Source organism: Aedes albopictus, chromosome 3, assembly GCF_035046485.1.
Source record: "Aedes albopictus strain Foshan chromosome 3, AalbF5, whole genome shotgun sequence".
NCBI classification, from domain to species: Eukaryota; Metazoa; Arthropoda; class Insecta; order Diptera; family Culicidae; genus Aedes; species Aedes albopictus.
Window position 1 is genome coordinate 268442809 of NC_085138.1, and position 18551 is coordinate 268461359.

An 18551-nucleotide genomic window follows, 5' to 3' on the forward strand; every position below is an offset into this window, starting at 1 on the left:
TTTATCGAACTGGTTACTTTTCTGCTGCTTTCACTTTTTTTACTTTATACCTAGTATGATGAGCACAAGGATGATGATGGATGGCCGTTGTTCCTTTCCAGTCCGATTGGGGGTCCATTATGAGTAGCAGTTCGCCGATGTCCAGGTATCCGGGTCCGTTTGAGCCATGGGGCTCAGAAGAGGGTCAGTGTCAGTTGCTCTCGGGGGAAAAGTAACTGACGAAAAATTGCAAGTGCCGGGGCTGGGAATCAAACCCATGACCATCCGCATATGAAGCGAACGTGTAACCAACTACGCCACGGGCCCCGGCAATGGTATCGATATTATCGGGATCGACCGTCGGGCCGTGGAAGAGGCGTACATACCTTTTTAAAGGGAGAGGATTGGGCTAACGATTAACACCACAAAGATCAAGCTCACGATTAATGCTGATGGTCAACGTCGGTTCGGCCGTGATAGTGGTGACGAAGTGGTGAAAAGTTTAATGTTGTGGACGAATTAGTTTATCTTGGTACTCTAGTAACGTGCGATAATGATATTACCCGCGAGGTGAAAAGACGAACTGCAGCTGCGAATCGGGCCTTTTCCGGTCTGCGAAACCAGCTGAAGTCCCGTAAGCTGCAAACGAAGACAAAACCCGCGTTGTACAAAACTCCGATTCTTTCGGTCGCTTTATACGGCCATGAATCTTGGACAATGAGAGAAGCTGATCGGAGAGCCTTTGGAGTCTTCGAAGTTCTGCGAACAATACTCGGCGGTAAACTGGAGAACGGCATCTGGCGGCGTCGCATGAACCACGAATTGTACCAAGTATATAAAGAGATGGATATAGTGAAGCGAATAAAACACGGCAGGCTGCGGTGGGCTGCTCTCGTAACTCGTATGCCGGAGAAACGACAAACTGAACCCATATTCAGCAGAAAACCAGGAAGGGGCCGTCGGCTTCGTGGTAGGCCTCGCACACGTTGGCTTTTTGCAGTTGAGGAGGACCTAAGGGCTCTAAAAGTTCAGGGTGACTGGAAGCGATTGGCTCAGGACCGAGACCAGTGGAGGCGAATGCTTCATTCGGCGTAGACTATACTAAATAATCATTTACCTGGGACTTTAAAATGGATTACTGAACACATATGTTTTTAAAATTTGGCGCACCATCTAAAAAAATGAAATGGGCCACGTTCGGTGTAGTACTAGATTTGCAGTAATGAGCTGAATTTTTTTATGGTGAGAAGGTCAATTCTCCGGTTCTGCAATGAAATGGTACAAAAAGCGTGGGTATTATGATTCCTGGCCTAATTTGATTCTGTTTGAGCAAAACTTTGGATAATTATAATTATGTTGTTTATGTTGCAAGAAATGGAGAAAACAACAACACTGTTGCCCAAAGTGTTGCTCAAACAGCACCAAATTAGACAAGGAATCATAATACCCTCGCTTTTTGCACCATTTTCATTTTTTTGCACAAAGTCATCCCCAGAATGCTCATGATATAGGGCATAGTGGTCTAGTGGCTACCGCTTCTGATTCGTATGCAGAAGGTCATGGGGTGAATCCCTGGGCCGTCCCTTTCATCCTACTTTGTATCTTCTATTCACTTTCTCTCTCTCTCTATCTCTTCTCTACATATACACTGAGGTCGACCATTTTGTAAGTTTAAGAGATTTTACTACCGGAAATAAAAATTTTGAAAGTCGGTGTTAATTGATATGTTACATATGTGTACAAAACTGCTAACAAGAATCAACGTTTTCCAGATTTTTTACCGTACAATATTCTTTCGCTACAAGTTTATTGAAACACTGAAAAAATTTTCCAATTTTGCATTTTGTGCAGATTTTTATTTTGTGGGTTGTATTCATACAACCATATTTCAAATAACCTTAAACATTTTCCAAGTTTCTTCAAATTGTTCTAAATTTGACTATAAAATTTCATTGAAGAACTGAAATGAAAAGACCAACCCAGCTTCGAGATAAAGTATCATGAATATTTTCAACTACTTTCCGATACACTCCTTAGGGGCCGTACACAAATTACGTCACGCTTTTAGGAGGGAGGGGAGTTTGCAGAACGTGACGGTCCTTGCCCTTACAAAAAATATTGAGGTCCAATACAAAAAGTGTGACATAGGGGAGAGGGGGTTTGAAAAAGGTCGATTTTAGCGTGACATATTTTGTGTATCATCCCTTATCACTAAGCTGTGAAGCATGATTTGTCCCAGTTGAAACGTTACGCCAACAGGAAGGAGTAGAAGTAGAGCTCCAATTAGCCTCAACATAATCATATTTTGGATGACCTAGAGCAGCTGTTTTTTAAATGTTTGCTAAGCTTTCAGAACATTCACTGGACATCAGGGCCCCACACTTATATATATATATATATATATATATATATAAAGAAAAAAGAAAAATTCCAAGTCTTACCTCCTGAATCGGTTGTCTTGGACTCCCAGAAGCTATGTTCAATATTTGAGCAAAATCGGTTAAGCCTAAGGGGCGCTCAAAGTGCTTGAAATTTGTATGGGAAAACGTGGCCAAATGTATGCAGAAATCTTAAGTTTTCGATGTTTTGCCGCTAGGTGGCGTTGTAAGCGTTTAATGGTAAAACCTTTGGTATTATTGTAAGTGAGCAAGAACAGAATAATAAAATGCACTGTTGTTCAAAGCTTGCTTCTTGAGATTTGTGCGTCTGAAGTTCTAATGCACTGTTATAGTAGCGGGATTTCAAGACGTTTGTCCTTAATACTTCGCCTCACTTTACCTAGGGTATAACTTTTCCAACAGGCGTCGGATCACTTTGTGGTCTTCAACAAAGTTGTTTGATATATAGTCACCTGCAATAATACCAAAGGGTTTTCTCATTATACGCTTACAGTGCCAGCTAGCGGCAAAACATCAAAAACTTAAGATTTCGATAAACATGGCATTTTTTTTCAATTTTTTTGTTTTCATATAAGTGTGGGCCACCCTACTGGACATTGTAGATTTCATATCGCAGCTTAGTATGATGTAAAAAGTTACTATTGCACCACCGGTAAACATCATGATGTAAACTGAAGGACAGTTTGGAAGGCCTACCTCATCCGAAAAAATATTTGTCACCATCTTTCTCCATTTTTATACTTTCAGGTACCAAACCTATAGAAATACGTTAAAAAAATTGTGTTATAATACTTGGGACAATTCATGCCTCAAAGGGTAAAAACAGTAATGAGCATAAGCAACGATTTTGACAAAAAAATCCTGTACGGATATTATTTTTATCTGTGTTATCGAAATTTTTAGCCCTAGGTTAGTTCATCTCGGGACCCACGCTTTACTTCCCTTCCGAAGGACTCGTATTTTGTGAGTGTGTCGGGAGTGGAATTTGATCCCAGGCCCTCGGCGTGGTAGTCACGTGCTTTAACCAGGACCACTCCACAAGTACAGATAAATGTATGATACACTGTATGCATTGCTCGTATTTAGATAAATTGCACAAAAAATTGATCAGCATAATTTTTCTTGCAGTATGCATTCTAAGAATAGCTGGTTGATCTCATGAAACCAAGTATGAGCTTTTAAATTGGGAAGAGTGCATGATAATGTATAACTGAGAAAGGATCAGTTCATTTTGATTCGCAACGCTCATCGAATTGACAGATTATTTTATCAAAATATACTGTGTCATAGGCTACGTTAACTAGGGTAAGTGTGTCCATCGTTGTGGTATTAAGGTAAATTCATTTTAAAAACAATGATCGTACCATCTAATGAAGGGTTGCAAAACGTTAGTTGATAGTTTTCAATCAAAATTTGCTTGGAAAAATATAAAAACTATCGTTTCTCTCTGTTTTCGATCATAAATCGCTTGCCACAACATAAGGCACACTGTTCCTATTATAGAGGTAAAATTTAATTTTGGTTCCTATTGTTGCGGTATCCCATTGAAATCATATGGGATACTGCAACATTAGGAACACTACCGCAACAATAGGAACACAGCAGCAAAAAATTTAAGGAAAATATTTTTTTTTTAATAGGTTTTTGGGCAAATATTAAGCACATAAATGGTGCAATCTCATAATTTAAGCATAATACATCTATTAAAAATGCCTTTTGGTAACATTTCAGTCGAAAAAGTGCTCAATTGCCACTACCGCAACATTAGGTACTACCACAACGAAGGGAACAATTACCCTATGCAATCACAGTTAGCGAAGAAGTCGTTGAACTCCCAATGGTTAGTTGAAGCATTGGAAACGATCAACAAAGATTCACTAAATGTAAGTCTTCCATAATGGAGGAGGCATCCAAATAGTACGTTATGCAAAATTTGTAAATTTTTCACCTCTTCACCTCTGTTTCCGGAAACTCAATCCATTAGTTGTCAAGTTTGTGAAAACTGAAAATTTTGCATCGCTTGCGGCGTACTTAACGGACGACCCATCACATCAGCGATCGATTTTGCCGCGTTAGCCAAAGTATAACTGTAACAGAACTCGATCGCGATTTAGTCTAGTCGGTGCCAAGAAACCCAACCATTCGCATTCGCTCGTTAGTGCTCGCGCAAGCTGTCTTCATGTCGCGGCTGGATTCTCTGAATGTGCATTTGCCATGCTTTCGCTGGCTACTAGTGTTAAACTTGGTCAGTGCATTCCTATCTCCGCCGGCACAGGCGTCTATTTTTTACTCCAGCCACACACTTCCGGTGCCTAAGTATCGCTCCTACTTCGATTCCGTAGGAGAACAACGAGTAACCGCCAACAGATACGATGTGAGCGTTATCATACAGGAGGACATTCTTGAAAGAAAACAGTGCGAATGCATTCCAAAGTATCTGTGCCACCCGCCACGTAACATCATAAATTTGCAATCGTAAGTACAAATCTACTTAAATAATTGCAAGACAATCACCACGAAACACTCAACGATTAACTAACTGGTAGTGTTTTGATGTATGTTATTTATAGTAATGATCAATATTTACTCCAAAACGTCTCATTTTGTTTCTCTTCTTTCTGTGCGCGACTTTTCTTTCCACAGGCGAGAATGCCATCATCATGAAAAAGTCTGCTGTGAAACATGAGAGGTGCTCCGACAGAAACCATAACACGAATTCGGCTCAGAGTAAATCACGAGAAGTCCGAGATTAGGTCTCGAGTGTAAAACGAACGTAAAACAATGCATGTGTTTCTACTCAACGTCAATATTCTGCTGCGGTTACGAGTTTCTCGTCAAGCGTTTATGTGAATTTGTTCTCCGTTTTCAAAATAATAAAACAAGCGTTGATATATGATGCGATAACGACTTTCCGATGGAAATCTGCGAAATGCCCATAGTTTAGAGTGGATCCCCCAATTGATCAACTACTTACCGGCATGCTTTTCCTTGTCTATGTCCTCGAAGTTGAGTGACAAGTGCTTGCTGAGAAACCGAGTCGTGATCATCGAGTCCTTGGCGCTGTGTTTGTTGTACGTCGTCCGGAGACCCCAGTTCCACTCCAAGTCGGTCGTAATCCACGTGAGCAGATCGTCCGCTCGCAGGATGACTTTGTCGGAAATGGCCAGCACTTCGTCCTGAAATGAAACGATGAAGGAAGTTTCGTTATTTGTCTTCTTATGATAGTGAAAACGTGAAAACATGAAAGCACATAGCTTTAAACTTGGTTCAAACGCGAAGCATTCAATAATCATTTATTCATTACTCATGTTTATTTTACAACATTATTGAAAGTTATTATTAAAGTTATATAACTCTAATCATTGCGGTAGGTACCGTTACAAACAAAGCCCCCTGTGCAGTGGGTGTTCAGCATGACCATACTGAGGTTGACGGGTTCGAATTCCGGTCGATCCAGTATCTTTTCGCAATGGAACTTTCCTTGACTTTCTTCGGCATAAAATATCTTCGTGGCTGCCACACCATATGTACATACAAAATGGTCATTGGCAGATGTATCAAGTCAGGCCTATTCCACCAATATGAGCCTTTGACGAATTCATCCTTAGATCTTTTCCATATTCTCATTGAACCGATGACAATTTCAACAAATTCTTGATGGTCCCAAGCTAGATTTATTAGTACCTTTTCTTCATGGATCTTTGATCAAATTCTGTGTAAAACTTTAGCATTGAGTTTTTTTGTAAAACATATGCTAAAATACAAGAGTTAATCTAAGACATTCTAAGAAATGCAACATTAGGTGGTAAATCACTCGAAGAATCTATCAAAAAGCAATCTGTTAAAAATTCGATTTTCCATCTAATCCAAACAGAATTTTTGACTACAGTGCGAGAAATAAGTATAAAGACAGAGCCGTTTTCCATACAAAATAATCATGTTTAGGGATCAAAATCTCTTTTTCTAGCGATTCGATTGTTATGGAATTTTGTCGGCAACCTTAAAATAACTATAATTTTGGCTAGAAATATAAATCATCATCCATGAAAACGTTTATATCGACTCAAATAAATATAAAGACACTTTTTTTTATATGGAAATAAGTGTCTTTATATTTATTTGAATCTGAAAAGTCGATATAAACGTTTTCATGGAAGATGATTTATATTTCTAGCCAAGATTCTAGTTATTTTAAGGTTGCCGACAAAATTCCATAACAATCGAATCGCTAGAAAAGGCTAGAAAAAGAGATTTTGATCCCTAAACATGATCATTTTATATGGAAAACGGCTCTGTATTTATACTTGTTTCTCGCACTGTAGAACATTTTTAAAATGCATTCCAAATTTTCATAAACTTACAAAGAATTATAAGACCAGCATGTCGAAAGACGACCAAGAAGACATCTTAGAAAGAATACTCTGGAGTACAGAAAAGAAAGTCAATTTGTCGAGAGCAAGCTACTGAAATATTCCTTAGAGTTCCCCAATGATTAGGAATGATTAGGGATTCACTGAATGTGCAGTTGGAAACTCAAAAAAGATTTTGCTGAGAAATCGAACGGGACATGTCAGAACTTCACTATGGATTTGACCAGAAAATGACTTAATGTAAGAAATTCTTGAAGGAACTCGCGAAAATGCTGAAAATAACAACCGTTGACGTAAACTTGTATAGGTCAAAAGTGTTGAATATTCCAAGAACTCAAACAAAGCATCTTGAAAATTTAAAACTTTGAACCGATAGTAAATCCAACAATAATTCGGCCACTAAATATGCAAACTTCCAATTAGTTTATAATAGAGGCTACATCATCTTACCCAACCTGACTCACTGGCCTTATTCCATGCAAAAGACTAGGTAAATATAAATTTTATATATGCATTTTCAAAACTAGAGCGTTTAGATAGTTGGGGTTCAAAATTTGGTTAAAATCGGCTGAGGAATGGGCTCTCGGCGAATTTTTGAATTTTCAGTTTTCACCTGGGATTAAACGAGATAATCGTGATTAAAATAATGATACATCATTATCGCTCTGTCATAAACAATGAAGTACGTTGCACCGCCGTAAAGATAACAGTCAACGCATTCGTTTCGTAGTAATCGGTGTCAAGTTTGCGTTGGTTGTCATCCTGCGTGTACGTATACACATGACTTTACCGCCAATTTCAAACAATGATATATCTTAGTCACCAAGCGTCACCAAGCAATGCGTATTATCTGATGCATCTTCGTACTATTTGTAATAGCCGTAAAATGGGGAAACGTTGATAGATTTTCAGCTGGTTTTCACAACATTTTTCCACGTAACAGAAATGTCCCTAATTTTTAAACACTGAGATTCCAGCTATCAATTGCAATTGAATGATGGAATACATATGTTTCGATTTGTGAGTGGCCCTTTAATTTGTACATGTGGGTGAAGGTTATTTTTCCAATTCAATGGCAATTATAATAATGGAAGGATGCATGTAGAGCGTAGAAGTAATAACATTTTTTTTTAATTCGTACGTGGACTTTTTTACGTAAAAAAGGAACTTCAATGATTCACATTGATTTTTTTTATTTATCTAGGTTTTTATCCAATTCCCGTCTATCTAAGCACCGATTATTAATAATCAAATTTATTCTTTCACCTCGTTTGCTATCAATTACTAATTTATAAATTAGCTTTCATATTAATTAAAACAATATTTGAAAGATCTACAATTTCCTTAAATAATAAGATTGAATAATTGTCCCTCGAATTCTATTTCCCTATAGTCCATGTCTATTTTGGGCACACCGTGAATTCGTTCCCGGCACACCTTCTGCGTGACACTATGGTACATCCATTTAGCAGCCTGGTCAAAATATATGACACCACGGTTATAACCTATAAACTATAGTTTATTCAAAAAGTCGACCAAAGTTTTCGCAATTCAAATCAAATTATATACTCAAAGTAGTATTTGAGAAAAAAGCTTTTAAATTGAAATGGATGTATGTAGCTTTAGGATAACGACCAGAGCATTTCTATTAATATTTTTGCCCACCAGATCATAATAGAATATGGTATCATTTGGCTAGGGGGAACTATTTTGAGCACTTGCTGCCATAACTCAGTCATTTTTTACCGATTGACTTGAATTTTGGGACTCGATCAGTTACGTACAGTATCTAGCTATTATCAAAAATTCAAGTCAATCGGAATAAAGTTGACTGAGTTATGGCAGCAAGTGCCCAAAATAGGTCCCCCTGCTCAAATGGTCCCAGACCCTACGTCATCACAGTGCAACAAAGGTATCTTTCTCTAAGGTTGTGAAAAACGATGTTTCATATGCAAAAAATCCACGCACATAGCACAATGGGAAAACAATAGCAATAAAACGCGAATAAATTCTATATCTCTGCTCGGAGTGACTCAAAAAGATGAGAATGAGAGAGAGAGCGGAGTCAAACGAGCTCTATACATACACTAATTTCTAGCATCGTGCGGCGAATGACACCCTCCTTATCTGAAGCTACAGAGATTTTGGCAGTTTGTGTCAAAAATGCATTGAAATCCATCCACTCCGAGCAGAGATATTGAATTGATTCGCGTTTTATATCTATTTTTCCCATTGTGCATTGCTTGCATCCTCTCTAGATGAAGGAAACTTGTTGTTAAAATTTTACCAACGAAAAAAGGTGATTTATTTAATTAATTGAATAGCTTTTGCTGTATTCTGCAGCTCAGTGAAATCATACAATATGAATCCAGTGAAGTGCAATTGAAATTTGGTCCAACAAGTGAAGCTAGCAAAGTGAAAATTGAACAGTGATGAAGATAAAATCGGCTAACTGCCGCTTTGATGCGGTTGCCTCCGTCATACGCAAAACAAGAAAAATGTTTAACTCGTAAGAGGATTGAAATTGAAACGTGAAATTCAGGTTAACTATTCGATTTCCAGTGCTAGAAGCTGGTGCTCAGCTACATCTTTTTGCTTCCATCTAATTGGACATTGTCAAATGCAAGTCGGAATATCTGTAATGATTGACTATTTTCCGAGACGAGACATGACGAGAGTTTGCACATATGATGAAGTATTTTTTTTTTGCCAGGACCCGTGGCGTAGTTTGTCACACATTCGCTTCATATGCGGGTCATGGGTTTAATTCCCAGCCCCGGCACTTGCAATTTTTCGTCAGTTGCTCTTCTCCCGTACATAGGATGGTCAAAAATTATGATTTGACCGTAGTTGTGTATTTCGAATTCAGTCAAATTCTTCACAATCCAAATCAAATCATGTGTTCAAAGCGCTACTGAGCAGACAGCTTTCACATTGAGATAGATGTTGCGTAAGAATCCAAAATGTTTCCATTAATATTTTTGCTATCCAGAACATAAAACGCCATCACAATGTAACGAAAAATCTTTCTATGTGGTTGTGGAATTCAGTGTTTCGTATGTAGAAAATCCACGGACACAATTGACTACATCTTTCCGGGAACGAAGACAATTTCGTCGAAAAAAAAACAACTTATTGCAATAATTGAGCAACACGTGCTGCATTCTTCAGTATTGCGAATATTTTGTATAGTTTTTCTTTCGTTGCGCAATTTGCGCGCCGGTCAGTTACGCGCAGCTCCACTCCAGTTGCGCGCAGCCAATCAGGAGCAAGGAAGCAGACGACGTCGTTGCGCGCCAAAGCTACTCGCAGCACGTTTCTATTGTCTGCGACCAAAACAAACATCGACGCTCGCCCACCGGCTGATTGTTGTTGTTGATAACTTGCGTGGAAAGGTAAGTTAACTCATTATGGTCCCTTTCGAGATTGTTTTAATGAAATGGAAATAAAACAATATTTTCTGGAATTGTTACTGATTCGATTGGTTGTGCCATTATTTGTTGCATTCAGTCTTGTACTGATCGAACGCGGTTGATACCGGTTGGGTATGTTTTAAGTAATACAAATATGGATACTGCCCATGATAAGAGATTCACCCTTGCGCACAACTGACTGACAGATCGGTAAAAGTGTGAAACTAAAATTTTTCTTGCTAAGCGCAATAGTGAAAACCAACTTTGAAGTGCCACACGGTGTCAAAATCTCGATTATTATCGAACTTTCATGAAGACTAGAAAATACTTTATCGGCGAAAATGTTTCCATACATTTTGTATGGCACGTGTTTTGGCCTAAAACTGTATTTAACGATTTTTAATATGAAAAATAGCCAAAAACTTAGATCAATTAAAATTGTGCCGGTGAAATATGTTCACACTTACTTGAAAATACTTGAATTTTGCCTTTTTTTCTAGAAAATCATCAATATCTTTTGAACGCGCACGAAAATGTGCGTTTTTTGTGCTCTAAAAGTGGTTCTTAGACAACTTTGATGAGAAATTTGAAACAAAAAAGATAAAGAGCTTAAACTGTTTTGACCAAATTTAGAGCATTTTCCTAGTTTTCATATGATGACTTTAGAACAAATCGTTTTATCGCGTTATCTTTTTTGTTTCAAATTTCCCGTCAAAGTAGTCTAAGAACCACTTTCAGAGCTTCCAAAAACGCGCATTTTCTTGAGCGGAAAATGTTACTACGTCATTCCGTTCAAAAGATATTGATGATTTTCTAGAAAAATATACTCTTTTCAAGTATTTTTTGCTTGAGTTACAAAAATAACACCCCTTTATTTCTTGATATGTATATTTTATAACAACATTTCTTCTTTTGAATGCTGGCAAACGATATTTTTATATTTGCCCAAACCCGTAAAATCACCTTTTTAAGAAAAACATCTGTAAGTATTGGACCAAAAGAGATAACGACCATCTCAGCACATGAAACGACGCATCTTCAAATGCTCTACAAGTGTTCCTTATGCGTCTTAGATGAAAATCAAAACTGAAAAAGTTAATGACAGAAAACTGGATTTTCTTGAACCACCCACCCTGAGCTTATTCAAAAATATCTCTAAATCGGTAAATTTTAAAGCTACATAAAACTGTCTACAGCAAACTTGCTCAACATTGATAGATCTACAACTTCCCGAATAATGTATATAGTTATTCTTGCAAATAAAAAGTTTGATTTCCAATTTCTTTGAAATTATGGACCACCCTAATTTTCATCCACATTGAAGAGGGCCTTAGGGACAACTTTGTAGAAGACCATATTTGTCCAAAAAACCATTTGAAGGCGCTGAATGCATCTTTCCTCGTAAATGTGGTTCGTGGACCACTGTGTACTGGGCGGAGCTATCAAGCAGTTGCTAAGCTGTCAAACGGTAATTTCAGAAAAACGTTTTTAAATTGCTTTTAAGTACCAAAATAAAGTTCTAAAAACCTAAAAAAAATCATAGTGACTCAGTAAAAGATGCTCTTTTGTATAAAGTCTAAAAATCAATACATTTTTCAAAATTTAAAAATCTAGTCCGGCTCGCTGCTGCTTTGGCGCGAAACGAAAAAAAAAGTGTATGCCTTCAGTGAAGTAAAATGAAAACGTAAAATTTTGCGTATATATTGCGTATTTATCCGATTTCCAGTGCTAAAACTGGTTTTTAATAGTTCACATATTTTTGCTTCCATCAAGTGAGTCACTAGCAAAGGAGAGGTGAAATATCTTTAATTATTGGCTATTTTACATCTGATATGACGGGAATTAGTGCATATGACCAGAGTTGCGAAATATCAGTCATGTCAGTTGACTACTGATTTTGCACTACCGTCACTATCGCTGTAAGCCGATCAATATCAAAACGATAGTGACCGGCAAAGACTTGATACTGACCCGCACTCCAGAGCACTATCATAGCTACTGAACTGATATTTTTGCGATTTTGGCCAAAACTCAAAATTTCTAATGACCAACATACAAAACTTGTTATTCTGTACCACATATTCAAATTTCATCACGGTAAGTGTTTATTTCGATTGTTAAACGAATTTTAAAGATGGCCTATCAGTAATATCTATCCGCCATCGCAATCAGTCCAGTTGTGATACACGCTAAGAAAAAGTTACTCTAAAATGAGTAAGATTCACACAAAACTGAGCTAAACTGGAACAGCTCAAAAAATGAGTAAATTGCATTTCCAGCGATAGCGCTGGCCCAAGTGCAAAAATCCAACCAATTTAAGCCGTATAATATTCTTCGCATCAGCAAGAATATTATACGATTTAAACTGATGAGATTTTCGCACTTGGGTCAGCGCTAGCGCTGGAAAAAAAATTTACTCAATTTTGAGTTGTCCCACTTTAGCTCAGTTTTGTGTGAATTTTCTGACCGTGTAGGAAAAGAAAAGTGACGGTGACTCAACAGAGCACACGCTGACTTGGATCGCAGTCAGCCTATCAAAATCGACGGTTTGCCTACCATCGATATTGACAGAGAGCAACTCTGCATATGACACAAATTCTACCCTATATCGTACACATTAAAGTTAGTTACTATAGGTGAATTCAGATGACCCCCAATTGTAGAGGCGCTAAGTGAGATAAGGTGAAAATCGTTTGTTTACATCAAAAATTCAATTTTTCGTTTTCCAAATTAACTCATATTTTGCCTTGGTGGTTGCTATTTTCCATTGGTAATGGCTTCTATTATCATCAATCTCGATGCCCACGGCGACAGACACCGGATTGACCAGCTAACAAAAAATCCGGAAGATTGCCCGCCGGAGGCATAGCAAGAGCTCCTCAAATTAATCACATAAGTTGTTCGTAAGTACCTACCGGATCTAAGCGCATCTGAAAGAGAATTAGATTTTCTTTTCAAAAAGTGCTCGTTTGTTTCTCTACGATGCGGAATTTGATATGAAAAAGTGAAAAAAGTGCAGTTTGCCTATGCTGCGCAATGGCAAATTTCGGCGGAGCCCCTCTTTTGAAAGGTTTCTCATTCCTGCCACCAGATGCGGAGGGATCGTTAGCTTCCGTTGGAGTTGCCTATAGGCAACTCCAACGGAAGCTAACGATCCCTCCGCATCTGGTGGCAGGAATGAGAAACCTTTCAAAAGAGGGGCTCCGCCGAAATTTGCCATTGCGCAGCATAGGCAAACTGCACTTTTTTCACTTTTTCATATCAAATTCCGCATCGTAGAGAAACAAACGAGCACTTTTTGAAAAGAAAATCTAATTCTCTTTCAGATGCGCTTAGATCCGGTAGGTACTTACGAACAACTTATGTGATTAATTTGAGGAGCTCTTGCTATGCCTCCGGCGGGCAATCTTCCGGATTTTTTGTTAGCTGGTCAATCCGGTGTCTGTCGCCGTGGGCATCGAGATTGATGATAATAGAAGCCATTACCAATGGAAAATAGCAACCACCAAGGCAAAATATGAGTTAATTTGGAAAACGAAAAATTGAATTTTTGATGTAAACAAACGATTTTCACCTTATCTCACTTAGCGCCTCTACAATTGGGGGTCATCTGAATTCACCTATAAAATTAACTGATTAATAAATGGAAAGAGTGACGAAATAGGTATCTTTCCCTACCAAGAGTCCCACACTTTATAGGCAACTCCAACGGAAGCTAACGATCCCTCCGCATCTGGTGGCAGGAATGAGAAACCTTTCAAAAGAGGGGCTCCGCCGAAATTTGCCATTGCGCAGCATAGGCAAACTGCACTTTTTTCACTTTTTCATATCAAATTCCGCATCGTAGAGAAACAAACGAGCACTTTTTGAAAAGAAAATCTAATTCTCTTTCAGATGCGCTTAGATCCGGTAGGTACTTACGAACAACTTATGTGATTAATTTGAGGAGCTCTTGCTATGCCTCCGGCGGGCAATCTTCCGGATTTTTTGTTAGCTGGTCAATCCGGTGTCTGTCGCCGTGGGCATCGAGATTGATGATAATAGAAGCCATTACCAATGGAAAATAGCAACCACCAAGGCAAAATATGAGTTAATTTGGAAAACGAAAAATTGAATTTTTGATGTAAACAAACGATTTTCACCTTATCTCACTTAGCGCCTCTACAATTGGGGGTCATCTGAATTCACCTATATGCACGACACATAACGTATAACAGATTTGAAATTTTCACTTCAACGACCACAGCGCCAAACGACGTCAACATGAACCTTACAATATTCCATGCACTCACCAATGTCGACCGAGTGTGTGAATCTTTGCTCACCGGTCGATATAGCAATATTATACAGTAGAGCGAGTGCTAAGCAGAACAAGCATGAATAGGAAATCCTCTGACAAACATAAATTGTCATACGCTGTTTCCACTGTACATACCTAGCCGATTAAAGCAAAGAGAATGAATGAAAACGAAAACTCACACATGTAATTATCTTTGGGGTTCAAAATATTCTTATTGTTACATTATGCGAGATCGATAATTTCAATATAACTTGTTTGATTTTACAAAACTTTATGTTAGGTTTGATGATGAAGCTTTTATATTAAATGTGCTTTTAGTTTAAACTTCATAAACTGAGTTTTAAATAATATGTATGTATTTATTCAAGGCAACTATTCCTAGTTTACACAAATGAATCATAAAAATAACTACGATTTAATCATAATATGCATATCTTGCATAGTCATTATGGAAGCCTCGGAAGCCTAATCAAAAATGAATGATGATTTTATGCACGACAACCACCAGGTCTCAACAAGTGAAATGTGACATATACCTATAAACCTACAAGAAAACAGATTATTTCCAGTAATTTTATCGCAACACACCAGAGCAAACCGACCGGCTCGTAATCTTGCCTTATCACTTTCCACGGTTTTACATCCAATAATGTAGGCGTGAGTGTTGTGAACGGTGAAGCTGTTGTACACGCTAAGAAAAAGTTACTCTAAAATGAGTAAGATTCACACAAAACTGAGCTAAACTGGAACAGCTCAAAAAATGAGTAAATTGCATTTCCAGCGATAGCGCTGGCCCAAGTGCAAAAATCCAACCAATTTAAGCCGTATAATATTCTTCGCATCAGCAAGAATATTATACGATTTAAACTGATGAGATTTTCGCACTTGGGTCAGCGCTAGCGCTGGAAAAAAAATTTACTCAATTTTGAGTTGTCCCACTTTAGCTCAGTTTTGTGTGAATTTTCTGACCGTGTACATAGGTTTGCTATAAATATGTAGAATAGCATAACCCCGTCCCATTCGTCTCAGCCGCGCCACTAGTGAGCTCCGAATCAGCAAGCATATCGCGTAGCGGTGACTACAAGTGGTACTTTAATTTAAACACTTATTTCAGCAGACGCGCTAAGGCTAAGCAGTGGCGGAGTTTAAACTTGGCTACCGTCCTGCATCGGTTACTGGATGCTTTTGTGATGTAAATCATTGATTTATTCCAATTTGACCATAGTTGACTCAACAATGTTAAAAATAAAAAGAAATTCGCGAACGAAAATTAACTTTCGAAAACGCAACACCGTCCGGAAACTGCTTCCGAACGGTATCGAGTCGTATCGTCATATATGCAGTTATAGAGCTATAGCAGCTTTACGATGACAGACCAGCGATCATTATCCGGTTTTGAGTCAAGCGAGGTTTGCGTGTGTATTTTTTCTCTCTCTCTTCCACTTCGTGGGCTCCAAGTTTGGCATTGAATTTTCTCGGGGCTGTTTTGCTTCTTCTCCTTCGTTACAGTATTTATACTGCTGAACCCTATCGCGAGCTTTCGATGTGGTCAAGCTGAATTTATGCCGTTGTTCTACCGATTGATGTGTTTTAAGAGCTGGTGTGATGATGTTTGTCACACATTTTATTGATAATCATTTTAAGGTAAAGATATGACGAAGCCACAGCTCAAATTTTCAAGAGCACAAATCTTAAGAACCAAACGTCGGATTGCGCTGAAAAGTTGATCGATTGGTTACCCGCTGGTGGTGATCAATCGATCAACTTTTCAGCGCAATACGATATTCGGTTCTTCAGATTTGTGCTCTTGAAAATTTGTGCTGTGGCTTAGCCATATCTTTACCTTAATCGGATTTTTGTAATTTTAGGAGGAAAAATGACGGAAAAACATCATTGTTGATCTACATGTCTAATAGAAGTCCTTCCAAAAAAGGGTTATCAACATGGGTAAAGTAACGATTTTTTGGAACAAAGGGTTTTCGGTGCCTATAAACATCCAAAACAACTGTACAAAATCGGAGACGAACCAGCCTCGGTCTGAAAGTCTCGATAATAAAGATAAAAAAAACTGTACAAAATTGCGTCGCCGCCTAGACAAACAGTTAACATGTACAGTAAAGTGTATGACTATTCTATATCTACTTTTATTCAAGCAAGTTTCATCGCATAAAGGTGCAGCAAAAGTGTCTTAAGTTTATAAATGTGAGGGCGTTATACGTGCAATGACGAGGCAATAAGAACGATAGGGTATCGCACCACTTGGGCGGTGGCTTCTATATTCGTCTGTTTTCCACTATAACTCAGTCAATTTTAAACCAATTGACTTGAAATGTTGTACACGGGTAGATACTATACCTATCTCACCACATTCCAAAAGTTGTGTCAATTGGTTCAAATTTGACTGAGTTATAGTGGAAAACAGACGAATATAGAAGCCACCGCCCAAGTATCGCGATTCCCTATATGACTTGTAGTGCGTTCTTGTAAGATTTTCGGTATTACCTATTGCAATGCAATGCAGAATCTTATGTAACCAAATAGGGGGATTGATTAGGGGCATAATGAACACCCTAAGCAAATAAGTACGTTAGGCCTGTATAACAGAGAAAAACTTAACATATTAACAGTTGGCTTACAACTTTAGCATGTTTCCTACGTATTTCAATCATTTACAGCAGGTAGAATGTCTTTATTGTGAAGAAATAATGAATCGTAAACTGTGTCTCTTTTAGGGCTGGCAGGAAAGGTACAGGGCGAAATGAACACGCATTTCACACTGGGCCACGAGCGGGATCTAGCAAGTAAAAACCTCTAGCGTTTTGGGAGTGCATTTTTTTGAGTTGGTGTCTTCGGAGACTTGTATTTATTTTACCTGTACTTTTATGTGGTGAAGAAAATTAGTTGGTAATTTTGCCGCATAGGTGGCGCTGCGATACTAACTGTTTTTGTTTTAAGTTGTAGAGCGTTCAAAAATAAGTAAAGTCGCCGAAGACACCACAGTTGTGTGACTTCAAACAACAAAGTTATACCAAGAATAGACGAATTTCGCGCCAACTCGACCAGTGGTTGGCAACACCCTCTCAGAAAAAAATGAAACTTGGTGGGCATAAAGACTAGGTTTTTATAAGCAACTTTGCATACTTAAATTTTCGAAAATTTTCAAGAGTAACATTTGAAGAGGGGCTAACTTTTTTTCGAAGAATTTTTTAAAATCGATGTAACTCAAAAATGACAAGACCTATAGAAAAGTGTTGTATAGGGGACTTTTAGAGAATTGTCCAAGCTTTCATGAAAAAATATTTTAAAAATTCTAAGTACATTTTTACACGCTTAAAAATATATTTTTAAAATTAAAAGTCAATTTACAGAAAATGCCCACTTTTTTATGTTTTGAAATTTTTTTTCCAAGAAAGTCAATATTGTTGCCTAACTTTCCTCCATACATCACAAGATGGGCACTTTTAAGGAAAAAAAGTTTTTCTAACAAAAACTTTTTCATGTTATTTTTTTAGCGTGTTGCGCATTAACTCGTACAGGATGTATCAAGAATCCTTATACCCATTTAATAACACTCAATGGGCATTACAACTTTGTTTGATTGTGTGCCTTCTTTTTCTTGGCGTTACATCCCAACTGGAATAGAACCTGTTTCTCAGCATGTTTTGATATCTGAATGCTTAAAACAGCATTCTGTTTGCTGAAATTGTATTATTGTGTGCCTAGAACCAGTGAACTAACATCATTATTAGAAGCGAATGATAAAGAATCGGTTTTATTTCAACAATGGCTAACCACTGATCGATGCAATTTGGAAACTATTACTAAGACTATAGACGAGTTTGTTCCGTATTTTGTAGAAAAAGTTGATAAGCTTATAACTCATGATTTCATTTTTAAAGAACAATCCTTATTTTGCGGGATAAAAAAGAATCTCTTAAACAGGGTGAAGTATTAACAATTTGTGACTTTTCAGAAAATTATTCATTTATCATTCAAAATTCAGCTCAAGGTTACCATTAGAATAATTCTCAAGCTACCATTCACCCCTTTGAAGTGTACTACAGAAAAGAAAATAAGTTGGAAAACTTTA

At 37.8% G+C, this 18551-nt stretch overlaps 1 protein-coding gene across 1 annotated transcript in view; it reads right to left on the reverse strand.

Moving 5' to 3' along the window:
* LOC115257754 (protein split ends) overlaps positions 1–18551 on the reverse strand; it is a 60676-nt gene that overhangs the window by 12708 nt on the left and 29417 nt on the right. The window contains exon 3 of the mRNA XM_029857684.2: positions 5353–5554. Coding sequence (XP_029713544.2) covers positions 5353–5554 — 202 coding nt within the window. The remainder of the gene's footprint in view (positions 1–5352; positions 5555–18551) is intronic.